Source organism: Monodon monoceros, unplaced genomic scaffold (genome assembly GCF_005190385.1).
Source record: "Monodon monoceros isolate NGI ecotype Baffin Bay Population unplaced genomic scaffold, NGI_Narwhal_1 Super_Scaffold_12, whole genome shotgun sequence".
NCBI lineage: Eukaryota > Metazoa > Chordata > Mammalia > Artiodactyla > Monodontidae > Monodon > Monodon monoceros.
In genome coordinates this window covers 153,089,391-153,104,226 of record NW_021703768.1, presented here as the reverse complement: position 1 = coordinate 153,104,226, position 14,836 = coordinate 153,089,391, and the positions used below count along the sequence as shown (strand labels likewise).

The 14,836-nt window shown below is 52.5% G+C and overlaps 1 protein-coding gene across 1 annotated transcript in view; it reads right to left on the bottom strand.

Annotated features, from left to right (window-relative positions):
• Positions 1-3,543: 3,543 nt before the first annotated feature.
• Positions 3,544-14,836, bottom strand: part of TBC1D9B (TBC1 domain family member 9B) — a 44,461-nt gene continuing 33,168 nt past the window's right edge. Inside the window, 11 exon segments of the mRNA XM_029217395.1 lie at positions 3,544-4,751; positions 4,753-5,094; positions 6,199-6,305; positions 6,890-6,949; positions 8,714-8,764; positions 9,028-9,099; positions 10,777-10,842; positions 11,257-11,497; positions 12,504-12,572; positions 13,348-13,446; positions 13,577-13,706. Coding sequence (XP_029073228.1) covers positions 4,407-4,751; positions 4,753-5,094; positions 6,199-6,305; positions 6,890-6,949; positions 8,714-8,764; positions 9,028-9,099; positions 10,777-10,842; positions 11,257-11,497; positions 12,504-12,572; positions 13,348-13,446; positions 13,577-13,706 — 1,582 coding nt within the window. The 3' untranslated portion in view covers positions 3,544-4,406.

The following is a 14,836-nucleotide window of genomic DNA, read 5'->3' as shown; positions in this document are numbered from 1 at the left end:
ACGGCCGTCGCCGCCGCGCGTGCGCCGCGCGTGCGCCGCGCTACCCTGTCCGCCCTGGCTCCGCCCGCTTCAGGCGCTCGGGACCCTCTGGCCCGAGGAGAGCGTGCGCTCTGCGCTCCAGCCCCTGGAGAGCGTGCGCCCTGCGCTCCGGCCCACTCGAGCTTCGCCCCTGGTGCGCACTTGGGCCATTGGAAAGCTTAGCGTTAGTCGGCTGTCAACTGGGATCCCGGGCCACCTCAGGACTCGGGCCGTATCACTACTGCTGAGTCGGGCGTTGTTTGGGCTTTGCGTCAGTCAGGTCACTGGTTGTCTGTCTCAGCCCGAAGCAGTTCCCGCCTCTATCTAAACCAGCGTTTCTGCCTGGGCTCCCTGGGAAGATTGAAGTTGCAAGGGCTGGGTCTCCAGCCGCCGCTGGGGGTCCGGCCTTTGCTGGCATGGTTTCTTCTGCTTCTTCAAGTCGGGGAGAGGGAGCCGGAGGGCGCCTCCCTGCTCGGGCCCACTCCCTGGGGCCCACGGTAGGCATTTTCAGGACCTCTGGTCAGAGGTGGTTAGTTAACGTTTGAGCCGGAGCACCGAGAATCCTGGGAAAATAGGCAGTTCACCAACCCTACGCTTCTCAGAGAGGGAAACGGAGACGCCTGGTGGTTGAAAACGAAATCAGTCCTTACTGCAGTCCCGAGGAAGACCCGCTCTAAAAGGTGGAGCCCAAGTCCCAGTCTGGGCATAGAGGAAAAATATTGCACCCCTCATGTCCCAACCTCACCTTAACGCCAGCCCGCCAAGACATTCCCACGTGCCTGACAACATAAATAATCTTGTTAAAAGAAAATTTAAAACGCCCAATCCTGACAAGGATGCTGATAGAACGGTAAAAGGAAAAAACAATCTGGCAGTTATCTCTATCCTAATAATCTGAATCACGCAGATTTATTGTTTATGCAGTAGTGTTAACTGAAGTATAACAGGAAAAAATGGAAATAAGTATTCTAAAGAATGGACCATTATGCAGGTCCATTACAAAGAGTTTGGAGTGAAAATGCTGGCATGTGTATTGTTGGGAAGCAAGGAGGTTACAAAGTGTACATGATATCAGGTAAAACCAGGCATTATTTATTTCCAGATGTGCACGGGCAAGGGTTATAAATGGTTTAAAATTTTTAATATTTTCCAAATTTTGCACAATAGCATATATTAGAAAAAACCAAATTAATTTTAAAAATTATGTTTGAGACTGAATATGCAAACAGAGAGTGACCAGACTCCCTCATCACACCCCAAACCACAACTTCTGCAGCAGTCAGGACTTGGGCAATGACTGCCAGTTGCCCTCCTTTTTGCACCTGCCCACTTCATCTCAGGACCAACCAAGAGAACGCCAATTATGCTCCCCAAACCAATTACAGAAAACATCCTGCTTCAGGTTAGCCAGCCTGTTTCCCCACTAGCAGCCTCTAATCAGAGCACACCTGAAGCCTTCCCTTGCTTTCACCATAAGGCCTTCCCACTCTTCTGACTACATTTTAGTCTCTGCCAAACGCAAGTAATGGTGGCTGACTTCTTTTCTATAGCAAGCTCTGGATAAATGGTCCCTGTTCTCATTTGGGTGGTTTTTGTTTATCTCTACGTGTCTCATTGTGGCTGAGCTTCTGGCAACTACAAAGAATGTTTTGTGGTTAATGAAAAGAGAAGAATAAAAATTTCACACGTGGTATGAGTTCAAATATAGGGAAATATAGGGAAAAAACACCAAAATAATTAGTAGTCTTAAATACAAGGAAAAATTGTTTTTCTACTTTTGTTTTTTCCTCCTTTCTGTAATCCTTTAAAAATTCATATACGTATTTTTTTTCTTGGAAATTATAAGAATGACTTGAATGGTTTGGTACAACATATCACTTGGTAAGGAGTTTTAAAATATACAATTATGTTTACTTACAGAACACAAATATATTTAAAACTTTATTTTTATTATCCACTTATTATTTAGTGTTACTGCTCTTGTTAAACATTTTATCATGCGAGGTTAAATAATTAATGGATGAAAGTACTATTTTACTGTACATTTTTGTACCTTCTTTTATCACGTAAAAAGGATAGTGTCCTCTTTTATGTTGTTTACTTTCTTTGGTATATTCTCAAATTTATACTTCTACATGGCATATAAAACATTTATTTAAATTCCAGGACTTCCCTGGTGGTGGTCCAGTGGTTAAGAATCTGCCTTCCAATGCAGGGCACAAGGGTTTGATCCCTGGTCAGGGAACTAAGATTGCACATGGCACGGGGCAACTAAGTCTGCATGCTGCAATTACTGAGCCCATGCACCGCGACGAACAGCCCGCGCTCTGTAACGAAAGATCCCGCATGTCCCAAAGAAGATCCCACGTGCCACAACTAAGACCCGATGCAGCCAAATAAATATTTTAAAATTCCAAGTCATTTAAATCTTTCTAATTGATTACAATCAATTTGACTCTGCCAATTTTGTGTAATTCTTATGTATATCTTTACTTAATTTTATTATGACCAAGAACATAGTCTTTTTTTTTTGGCTGCATCAGGTCTTAGTTGTGGAGCACAGGATCTTCGTTGAGGTATGCGGGATCTCTCGTTGCAGCGCATTGGCATCTCTCTAGTATGGCCTGCGGGTTTTCTCTTCTCTTGTTGTGGCCCGCAGGCTCCAGGATGCGCGGGCTTCAGAGCACGTGGGCTCTGTAGTTTGCAGCACACAGGCTTTCTAGTTGAGGTATGCAAGCTCAGTAGTTGTGGTGGCAGGCTTAGTTGCCCCGCAGCATGTAGGATCTTAGCTCCCTGACTGGGGATCGAACCCACATCTCTTGCATTGTAAGGCGGATTCTTTACCACTGGACCACCAGGGAAGTCCCAAGAATGTAGGCTTTCTAGCAATAAATTCTTTGAAATTAATTTATGACAAAGCATGTAGTCAGTTTGTGTCAATACTAGAAAGGAAATTACTTTTTGTTGTTGTTGTCATTAAGAAAGAAAACAGCTGTTCCGTTTCCTTGATGTTATTTTGCTGCATTTATCGAGAAGTGACTCAGCAGCTGTAAACAAGGTAAAATCACAGAGATTATTTTAAAACCATCCATAAAATCTAAAGAGACAGAAAATAGATTGGTGGTTCCCTGGAGCTGGGGGAGGGTACACGGATTGGCAGCACATGGGCAGGAGGAATCTTTCTGGGGTGATGGAAATATTCTAAAGTTGAATTGTGGTGATGTTTGCACAACTCTAAGTTTACTAAAAAATCATTGAATTATAACTTAAAACAAGTGAATTTTATGGTATGTAAGTTTTGCCTCAATAAAGCTATTAAGTTTAAAACCAAACAACAGCCATAGAGATGTTATCTTTTAGTACAAATAAGAGTGGTCCTGTGTTGGGGGCAAACGCTGGACATGATGATCAGCTCCTGCTGCAAAGCTAAGGGGTCCTCATGGCTCAGCCTGTTGCCCGTGTCCCCACAGTCTGCTTTCTGAACCCAAAGGCTTGCTGCAGCCCAGGCCTGAGCACACATGTCCTGCACCTGGACCCAGGCTGTTTATACCTGCGGAGCAGGTTTCCTCTGCTGGTGCAGGTCTTCACAGGCCCTGCCCAGCCTGCATCAGCAGCTTCCATGTCCCCATCCTCCCTAGGGGTCTTGAACCCCCACCTCCTGTGGGAGACTAAGTGTTGGGAACCTCTGGAATATGGCCTGGGCCCCATACCTGCCTGGGAAGAAGCCAGGAGGCCAAAGCAGTGGTTGAGGGTCACATTAATTCTCTATACACAGTGTAGTTTTTAGTTCTTTCAGGGATTTATTAAGGCATTGAGCATAGTGTGATTTTTAGCCAACTGAAATGAATACAAGGAAATATATCAGGACCTGAGGGATATGCTTTTAAGGTTAATGGTGAGGATGACGAGCTGAAAGAGAATTGAGAGTAACGCCTGTGCAGGCGGCACCCACCCTGGTGCAGCAGATGCTTTCTGCCCATGTCCCCCAGCCAGAAGCGCAGGCTCAGGGGCTTCTGGAGAGCATCTCGAAGTTCTCACCACTTTGGTGCCCAATAGGCACTCGACCCTCCTACCTGGCGCCAAGTGGCAGGAAAGCCCCCAGAGCACGCAGCTGCAGAAGAGGAGGTGGAGGACAGGGTGTGGCCTGGCCACAGTGCAGGGCAAGCAAGGGCAGATCAGAGAGCCCCTGACACTATGCAGGGGCCAGGAGGTCCAAGGCAGAACGAGGGGGTGGGGAGCCCCTGCCTAGGTCCCAACTGCGACTGTTCAGCCTTCTTTCCATTTACAACTCACTGCTTCTGGGGAGAACTGGAGGGGTGTGTCCTTCAAGAGAAAACAGAATGGGAGGGAGGGAGGAGAGAGAGGCCAGCCCCCAGGCCTGGGAGCCCTCAGCCCAAAACTGCAGACTGCTCATGGTCACTGGAGGTACTAAACTGTCTCTCCACCTTCCTCTGGTCCTTGATCTTGAGTCCAATGTCTACCCTCTTCTCAAAGAAGTTCACCAGCACGGACTCCGTCAGGATGGAGGCCAGGATCTGCTCGAAGGAGATGCACCAGTCTGTATCAACGGCACCCCCACTGTGAGTGGTGGCCACGGGGCTGTGGGCCTCCCCACCCACCAGCACTGTGTCATCAGCCAGGTCCTCACACTGCAGGGAGCCCGTGCTGACCACTGAGTACGAGGACATAGACATGTCATCTTTGGTTTCATCGTCAGACAGAGGCTGGGGGGGGGGAGCCCTGCCCCTCGCCGCCGCCCCCTTCGCCCACCACCTGGCTCTCCTGCGGTGCTTTCCCAAGGTGGGTGTCTCCACCCGCTTTGGCCTGGGGGTCCCCTGCAGCTGGTGGCTGAAGCTCCTGGGCCACGTCTTGAGGGGGGTGTGGGGCTGGCGGCTCGCCCTCCTCAGGGGCACTGTCCCTGGACTCTCTGCCCGACCATGCAGAGAACCTCCTCCCCACTTCCCCAATGCGGAGCAGCAGGCTGGCCACCGTGGCGATAGCATGGTACAAGTCCTGCTCCATGGGGTCTTCGCTGAACATGTTGTAGAGCGTCTTGCACAGCTCTATGAACTGCTCCTTTTAAGGAGAAAAACAGAAAAAGGGCAGGGAGATGGTAAAGAATGGGTCAGATTGCCCTCAGATCATCCAGACTCACAGTGCTGGCCATTATGATTGGTGTGAGGGTGTTGTCCCATTAGTTGTCTCCGTACACCTGTGTCTTGATATGTCCATTTCACAGATTAGGACACTGAGGTGCAGAGAGGGAAAGGGCTTTCTTTTCCAGCTGCCATTCTTTCAGCACATATAGGAACATTTGGAGTCTCTCCCTGTCTCTATGTCCATTCTGTTAGCAGAGACAGACCTATTTCTATCATACCTTTCTAAATCCAGTGACTACAGGTACTTCTTCACTGTGTTTTAGAATCACATTGAGTTTTTTATATCTTTAATCAGAAGCACCTTCAATTCTCCTTTATGAAGCTCTTTAGAGAGTGATGACAAGGTAAGGTAACCTGGGTTGGTTGAGAAGGGTGAAGAGGTCAGGTTCCAGGTCCTGAAACCATATTTAGGCTTCCTGGCCTGAGAATGGGATGAAACCTCCCTCCACGGGCACCCCATTCTTCAGGCTGTGGATGAGAGAGCACCCAGATTGCAAGGTTCCCCTTCGGGCACAGCAGACCGTGGTCAGGCTGCAGCTCAACAACTGCCTTTGGTTAGATGTCTGTGGTCCTGGCTGTAAGACCCTTGGCAAGATGCCACGGTCCTGATGCAGAGACCAGCAAACAAACATTGGGTGGTGGGTTGAGTGGGCCTGTGTGTGCACAGCTCCGAGCGGGGCATGGGAGGGAGCAGAAGTGCTGTGATGTTGTCTCATAAATGGTGGTGTGAGTCTCTGCCTTTTGAGGCTAACCTTCCCCAGTGCTCCTCTGGTTCACGGATACCAATTAAACCAAAGCAAGTCATCACCAGCAGAGTGTTCTGGACAAGGCCCTGAAGCAACTGACCCCTTGTCCTACTAGAATAGTCCCTGACTGCTGCCTGACTAGAGGTTCTAAAGGTAGGCAGGAGAATCCCTACATTCCAGGGGGTGCTGGGACGGTGGTGAGGTGCCGGGTGGGAGGGCTCAGCCTTGGTCAGAATTTTCCAGAAACATCTGTTGTGTGTTCTGATTGGGCCTACCTGGTTCATCTTGGGAAGATCCTTAATCGTCTCCTTCTGAACCTCTTTCTCCTTGGCCCACATTCGAAGGTAGTGCCGATAGTCAGGAGGGCTGGTTCCCTTCTCCTCTGCGAGTTGGGAGAAAAAAATTAATCTCCATCTGTCAAATGAGAGAAAGAGGGCTGGGGGCTGGTAGCAGGGGGTAAGTGGATTTAAGTATTGTCTGGCATGGAGTTACCTGGGCCCTATTACAAAACACCCCAGCATTTGGGGAGGTGGTGATGGAAAAAAACACCCTAGAACACTCATGGGTCTCCCAAGTCATGCTGAAGTAGGTCTGAGCTAAGCTGATGAGGATGGCCCCAATCTGTCTTCCCCAGGATGGTGACAGAACCATGTGGAGGCTGGAGAGAGGGTGGCATGAGACGGAGAGGCCAGCTGGGCACCTAGAGGAGTCCTGGCAGGAAGCAGGCACCCCCAGAGGGAGGCGGTGATGGCTGGGGGTGTTCACAGCTACAGGAGATTCAGGCCTGGGGCTGATGACAGCTGGACAGCTGATGGGCTGGGCATTCACCTCAAGGAGAGCTGTGGTGTCAGGCATGCATCTGCCATCTCCCCAGGGTACGGGGCTCTTCTGCAGTGACAGGGCAACCAGACCCCACCCACCCTGAGACCTCTACCAGCATCAGCAGATGTTGGCCTAAATATACACCTCTTCTTTTTTCTTGGACGTCATTTCCAGCTCCCTCTTGCTCTTCCTGCTGTAGTGCTTCTGGACAATGGGATGAATAAAAAGAACAAGAACATTCTTCTGTTATGACTCCAAACCACTAAGGTCCTTGAGTGGTCGGTCTAGTCTGTGCTCTCCTGCGGAAGCGGACCTGGCCCTGGGCCCTGGATGCTGCTTCTTCTCTGCCTTCTCTGAGAAGGGCTGTCTCACTCTACCTGAACCACAGAGCCACTGAACCCTCACATCCTCTTTTCAAAAGAATACAAGTCATACCACACAGTTCTTAAGTGAACGATGGCACACGTTATGGGCAAGAAGTCTGAGACCAACGATTTCTATAGTTTCTGCTGATAAAGGTCAAACTCAGGGGAGTCCGAATTACCAATTCAACCTGCAACTGCCACACTAGCTGATGAGGAATTTTATGTACGTGAATCCTGCACTCAGCACTGTATTTCTTAAAGTGACATATTTGCTGGAGTCTGCATACACCGTGCTCCTTATGGTGACCATAAACTTGGGGCGAGCAGGCTGCCCAGCTTTTGCAGACCTGTTCCCTGAATGTGGCCGGTGGGGGGACCTCAGGTGGAAAGGCAGTGTCCCAGCTCTGAATGGCCCTTGGCAGCTATGTGGTGGCAGGGAAGGGCGCAGCGCTCCAGGCTGAGGCTTCTCACCAGGGAACGGACTGCTGCCTGGAGGCTATGTGAGGTCTGAGGACAGGGATCTGTACCCCGAGTCCCTGGCGTCTCCTGGAAGTGCCTGGGACAAGCCTAAAGCATCCTTGATAAAACAGAAGATACATCTGTTTCTTTAGTTTGTATACTTGAAATCAAGGTCCTCAAGCTTCATAGTCAAGTTAAGTAAGACTTTGGCACTGTCAACAGGATTGCTTTGGGTGTCTTGATAATATCTTTTTTTTTTTTTTTGCAGTACGTGGGCCTCTCACTGCTGTGGCCTCTCCCGTTGCGGAGCACAGGCTCCGGACGCGCAGGCCCAGCAGCCATGGCCCATGGGCCCAGCCGCTTCGCGGCACGTGGGATCCTCCCGGACCGGGGCACGAACCTGTGTCCCCTGCATCAGCAGGCGGACTCCCAACCACTGCGCCACCAGGGAAGCCCGATAATATCTTGATAGTACCTTTTACTTTCACTTTTGAGTGTGTATTATCCTTGGTGTGTTATTACCTATCCCCCATGAGAAATTATAGGGTGGTGTTTTGGTTGGTTTTCTAGGTGTATTACATACCACCAGCTTGATTGTCAAATCCCAGGCCCAGAATGCCCCATCACCCTGTACCCAGTACTCCCAACAGGTTTTAAGTGTAGCACAGGGATGACTTCTAATAGGCACTCAACATACGTATTTTTCCCCAACAAAAAAGTTGTGTGGAACATGAAAATGTTTCCAAAGAAAGCATCTACCACTCTCCTCCAGCTCTGCTCATCTGTGCTTTGTCTGTTTCACAATGACAGCTTTGCAATGATAGCATTTTGTGTTTTTCCTATGACCATGATGACAGAATACTTTCTGCACGTGCCTGGGGAGGTGACACCCTAGTGCCTGTGCAACACCCACTATACTGTGTGTCCTCATTTACTGCCCTCACGCAAGCACAGCAGCTGCCCCTCTCCACCCCAGTCCACGGCTGGCTCTGGGTCCTCCTCGGAACTTAGCCACACAGGAGGCGTCTCTGGAACTAAGAGCTTCCAGGCCTCCTGACCATGCAGGGGAGCGTTCAGGAGATAAAACCCAAGGCCCTGGGGAAGCCAAGTGCAAAGGGGGCGCCCCTGCCCCCCAGGCACTGACCTTGAGCCTCCCAGGGCAGGAAAAGATCCAGGTCGGAGGCCAGAGGAGATGCTGGAAGGGACAGCAGAGGAGGAGCAGAGGCAGAGGGAGGAAGAAGCCCGGGTCCGGGATGGCAGAGACAAGAGAAACAGGAGTGAGAACACCACTGGGGGGCCTGGCCCTAGAGAGAGAGGCAGCTTCCCCTGGCTCTCACTCTGCACCTCCCCACGCAGCACACTCCCCGAGCCCATGGAGGGCCGTAGGCCACCTGCATGCGCCCCACAGCAGTGTTGCTTGGCACAGGGTCCGAGGCCAGTGGTATACAGAGTGCTCACCTTCTGAGGAGCTGTTCTCAGTGAAATAATGGGTCGCTTCCAGGGCTGACTCAGCCTCCTCTGGGCTCAGGGCTGTGCTCGGAGCAAAAGAAGAGTGAGGGCAGGAGGGAACAACATGATTCTCACCAAACGAAACCTCCCTGAGTCCTGGACAAGGGCCCTCCCTGCACCTGTCACTGTGTGCTCCACAGCTCCCAGCCCCACCAATGTGGTGGATGGTCATAGTGGTAACAGCTGACGACTGATTCTGGTTGACTCGTGCATTGTGTTTGAAAATGTAATATATACATATCCCAGATAAAAATCCAGTCAGTGCAGCTGGGAGTTGGTTGAGCGGCCATCCTTTCTCCTACCCCACGATGATGCGGCCCAGAGGATTCTTTTGGGATGTTTTATGCTCCTGCAGGTACATATGCAGGGACAGGCCAGGCACAAGTGACTTGTTCTCACTTTATACACTTGGGCATTGTTCCACACCAGCACATACTGGCCTGCCTCATTTTGCGATAAAGTAGTCTCTGGGGTGTCGGATCCATTTGGTTCTGTGCAGGAGGCTTATTCTCCCCATTGTACAGAGGGGGAAGAAGTGAGCGAGTTTTAACAGTGTGTGGCACAAGGGGAGGTGGCAGGTGTGGGTCGCAACTAGAGCCCTAGATGAAGCAAGGCGGGCAGAGGCGGCTTGGAAGTGGCAGCGCTGGCCACATGTGCCCTCGTGGACAGGCTCTCGGCACAGTGGGGTCTGCCCAGCCCAGGCCTCTCTCTCAGCAGAATGAGAGGTGGCCTATACCGGTCTTTCCATGGAAGTGTTCCTTGTTGCGTTACAGGGAACAACCATCCAAAGGTGAGAATATCTGTGTCAGGAGCAGTTGTCTCTCCAACTCTGGATGCAGAGAACAACCCTGGGGGAAGCTTTAAAACTACAGTCTGGACCCCGCCCCAGGCCAATCAAGTGAGAGCCTCTGGGATGAAAAATCACTCAGGCTAACTCTGAGGCAGCTGCTGACTCCCAGGGGCAGGTCATGAACAGCAGCAGGAACCCAGGACAGCTCCACCCCAGAGCAGAACCCCTGGGGCCAAATTTTCACCAGCCCGTCTCAATTCCCTCCTGTGAAAATGGGGAAGCCCTCCCCCACTGCACTTGCACAACTCTGAGTGGCCACCCCTGCTGAGCCAGGTGAGCTAGGCTCATGAAGCAGCAAGAGCCCCTGCTTTGGGACCAGCTACTGCGGACAATCCACTGTCAGTGTCCCAGCAGGCCCGGCACTGCTAGAGAAACCAGAGGAGAGCAGCCATACAACAGGGCTCCCTGGCCTTGGCACCCCCAGGCCGCTCCTCTGGTGAGAAACAGGAACCCTTGAGAGACTTAAGGATAAGCTAATGAACACAAGAGATTCAAACCTGAATATCCACTCCTGTGAGTCCCCCTCACGAGGGGGTGTTCTAGTTGAGTGGCATAGTGCTCCATCTGGGCCTTTGCCTGTCGGCAGACTCCTCCCTGAGACTCCCGCACATTCCCTCCCAGGTCACTCAGGTCATGGCCCTGCTCTCAGACCAAGATTGGGCTGGGCCTCAGCCCCCATGCTCTGGCTCCTCCACACTCTCTGTCAGGACGGGCGAGCCTCCACTATGTTGGGACCCTAGCTGCCGCAAGGCCCAGAACTCCACAGAAGCCTGTGCCATGGAATGCTGCACCTCCAGCTCTGGACACATGAGAAGCCCCTGCTGGGGAGTGGGACAGAAGGCTCTCACCTGGAGGCAAGTGCAGCTTGTAGAGCACCTTGAGCTTCTCTGTCAGGTCCCCATGGTACATCCTACCTGTGGAGGAAGGCCAGCAAGGAGGCACGCTGGCAAAAGGGCACAAGAGTCCCACGGCCAGTCCATATTCGAATACCTCCCCTTCCAATGGGTTCTGGTGGGACCCTCCTCACCACCTGACTCTCTCCTGGAGAGGACCCTGGGGGTGAGCACCAGGCCTCTGGCTTGCCCCTTCTCTGGGACCTGCAGACCCGGCCTCCAGCAGTGGACTGAGGGAGGGGAGGGGAGGGAGGGCTCCCATTGGACCTCCATGTATCTCCAGTGGGAAAACTGCACTTCCTTTATCAAGGGTCAAGGGCTCCAGGCTGCCCTCAGCTCGCTGCAGTGGGAAGACTGGCCAGGGCTGGCATCTGGAGGCTTCCTCAGAAAGGGCGTGGGCACGGAAAGGCCCCTGCAGGCCCTGGAGCCACTCACTTATCCCTGTCACGAACTCCTTGAAGTTGATCAGCGAGTCCTTATTTTCATCCAGGAGCCGAAACATGCGCCCCGCCAGCACGGATGTGTGGGAGCCACAGGCCCAGGGTGTTAGGCTGGCAAAGAGTTCCTGGAACTGGTTCGTGTCGATGCGGTACTGCTCCAGGTAGGGCAGGCTGGGGTCCCGACGCACAGCTGCAGGGCGGCTGCTCCCCCAGTACTGACTCGCCAGCTGCTTGGCCTGCAGGGGGCATAGCCTGGTGAGATGGCCTGGCCTCCTGGCCCCTGGGTGCTTAGGATTACCAGGCTGGTTGGTGTGTTCACCCTCCTCCTCCATCCAAGTCTGCAGAGTCCTGGATAGTGAGCACTGGGCTACACAGAGCATCTCGCAGAACCTCCTGCGTTGGTACCATCAGTCCCTAGTTTATAGCCGTGTGAGTCAAGACAGGGCCCTAGGACTGCCAGCCACGGCGGCCACAGCGAGTGAGAGGCAGCACTGGCTGGACTGCTCTGACCTTAAGGCCATAGCAGGGTGGTTATCTTGGGGGTTGAACCAGAGGCAGCTGGAGGGGCAGATGGGACCCGACAATGAGATCAGAAAGGCATTGTAGACATGGCTGTTTCTGCCTGCTCTTCACACCCTTTCCCCTTCTTCTGTTAACAGCACCTGAATTTTTCCTGGGGAGCCCCTCTTGTCCCACCCTCAGGCCATGGGGTGGGCATGTGGCCCAGTTTTGGGTCAGCAGCAAACACCCTCCTGTAGCCACAGCACCCAACTTGAGTCATTCCAACAATTAACCCTAGGCTTTTTGCTAAAACCACTTGGAAAGAAAAATTTTCTTTTCACTGGGGTTACTGAGTGGACAGGATGACCTTGGAGATGCTGACAACAGTCCTGCCACTCTGTAGGAAGAGCAGTCCAGGTGATATCTGAGGTAGGGGAGCTTGACAGGATGTTGGAACACCTAGATTCAGTCATGCCTGAAGCTGTACATTCCTAGACTTTTCAGTTTCATGAGCCAATGCATTCCCTTTTATATAAGCTGACTTGAGTGGATTTTCTTCCACTTAAAAGAGTGTCCTGCCTAAACTCCAAGAAAGATTAAATTCTACCATGTGAACTTTGTAGTAACTGCATCTGAGGATGCTTTTAAACCTATTTCTCTCCTGGCAGGAGGCTGCTACCCTGAGGATGAAGTTAGGGGACTAGGATGGGATAGTGGTCCTCCCTTGCTCTTGGCTGTCACCTTAAACACCATGTAAAGGTCCTCCAGCTCTTCAATTGAGAAACCAATGTCCCCAGGTATAGCTCGGACCTAGAAGGAAAGAGAAACAGGATGTATTAATGAATTCTCAAGTTCCTGCTCTTTGAGAGAATCCCCATGTGGATGAGGGCGAAGACACGAACTGCCCTCTTGGTGTTGCCAGCTGGCCGACCACATGAGGGTAGTCCATTCAGGAAAGAAAGTGTGGTCTACACTCCTACCCCTCATCACCCATCCTGTCACTCAATTCACACTCCCTGAGCTCCTTCCTGGTGGGCACTGGGGGTGCCTTTCTGTTCTGAACATCCAGTCAGGGACACAGGGTGAGGGGCGGTGATCAAGACACTGCTATCTGGATCCCTCGAAAGGCCCTGGCACTGGCACTTTGGAAGGTGACCTAGAACTTCGCAGTTACTTCTCCCTCCAGAGACAGGAGGACAAAGGCTTGCAGCAGAGGTCAGCGGGCTGAGTGGATGGAGGGCTGGGTGGCTGAGTGTCGCTACCCAGGGGCAGGGGTTAAAGCCAGGCCTGAGGGCTCAGTCCAGAGTGGGATCATGCTTAGCCTTTAGGCATTGAGGCATCAGAGAAGCTTCCCTGTGACCAATCCACAAGCAGAAAATTGTGACCCAGCCCTCTCCCCACTTCCCTAAATTTGCCCCTTCACTTCTGGATTCCAGTCCCACACAAGACAGTGCTAAGGGACTCTGCACCCTGCTCCTCAGGGAAGTCTGGAGATGGCTCGGCAGGAGCAGCCCACTTGGTCACCATCCCCACCCTAGCTCCCAGCCTGCACCCTGGGGCCATGGGAGCCCGGGCCCATCCGTACCACACTCCTCTTGGCCGTATCCTCCAAGGACTGGATCACTTTCAGCCTCTGTTTAAACCGCATCTGTTCAATGTCCTCGGCCCTCAGGCTGCTGAATTTCTACCAGTCAGAGGTGATTCAGTGAGATAAGGTGGAACCACAGAGCAGAGGACAGCCACCCACCATGGCCAACTGCACCCACATGGCCCAAGGGAGTGGTCTGGCCAAGAAGCCCCCAGTGAGTGCTGACCTCATATGACACTTTCAGGAGGTCGAAGATGTCCACCTCTTCAGGAGGGTCATCTCCACTCGTCAGCAGGGCATGGAGGTGTGGGATAGGAGGAGAGACACTCTGCTTATTGACCACATTATCCAGGTATCTGTAAGGATTAAAGGACAGAAATCTAGATCACCCACAGGTGACAGGGGTGTCTTACCCATGGCTAAGTGATGTGGAGAGACCTAATTTGCCCAGATTCCCAATCAATGAGTGAGTGTGCTGAGGGCCGGGCATCCTCCAGGAGAGAGAAAGATGAGCCACTGCAGGGAGGAGGGGGAGAGGCAAATCAGGGATGGGTACCCTGGCAAATCAGGGATGCCCCCTGGAGGCAGTTGAGAGGCTTGAGCACTAACTCTGAGAAAGCTAGGCTGTCCACTGGGGTCTCACGGCGGGGGGAACCTTTACAAGTCCAGACCCTACCAAACCAGGAGAGAGGTTTGTCCCAGCTGGAGGGATGACATGCTTCCTCCATCTGGCGGGTCACTGGGCCAGATGTGAGGACTCCCTGCCTGGCCAGGAAGAAATCAGGGACCAAAGGAGTGTCCCAGGAGGAAGGCGAGGGAGGAGCCCTGCTGTGGGGGTGTCCGAGGAACACAGCCTCGGGACAGGGCCTGACTTTGGCTGGACTAGCCCAGCCAGGACCTCACACTCTCCCAGGCTCTCTGGCTCGGCCTGACACTCAGGTGGGACACACCCACTGGCTCCGGCACCGTTCCTGGTCAGGCCCTGCTGCTGAGGAGGGGACCCATCTGTCTGGTGTGGGAAATGGGCATGAAAACCACTTGCCGACTGGCCATGGGCTGAGTATCTTGTCATCACTGAGGACAAAGAGCTAGCATGGCCCATAGCAGAGAAGCAACAACTCTGCCAGCCTGGGACCCTTATAGGTTCCCAGTCAGCACTGGGTTGGCTCGGCAGGCAGGTGGCAGCGTCCTTGGCTGTCCCGGGTGGCCAGGAGCATTCCAGGCTGGGCGAGTACATGCACGTGGGCTGGCAAGGCTGTATATATAGAGCTCAGGGCCTGGGCCACAGTGAGGAGCCCCTAGGAAGGCACCTGGTTATAAAGGTCTTGAAGGCCAGGCTGGGGGACTTAGATCCTTTGTCCAGAAAACCACCAGTGGCACAGGGAGTCCCCATATCCCAAGGGAGGAACAGGGTCAGATTCTGATCAGGAAGAGACCTGTGGGATGCTGGTGGATGAGACTGGAACAAGGAAAACTGTGACGATAC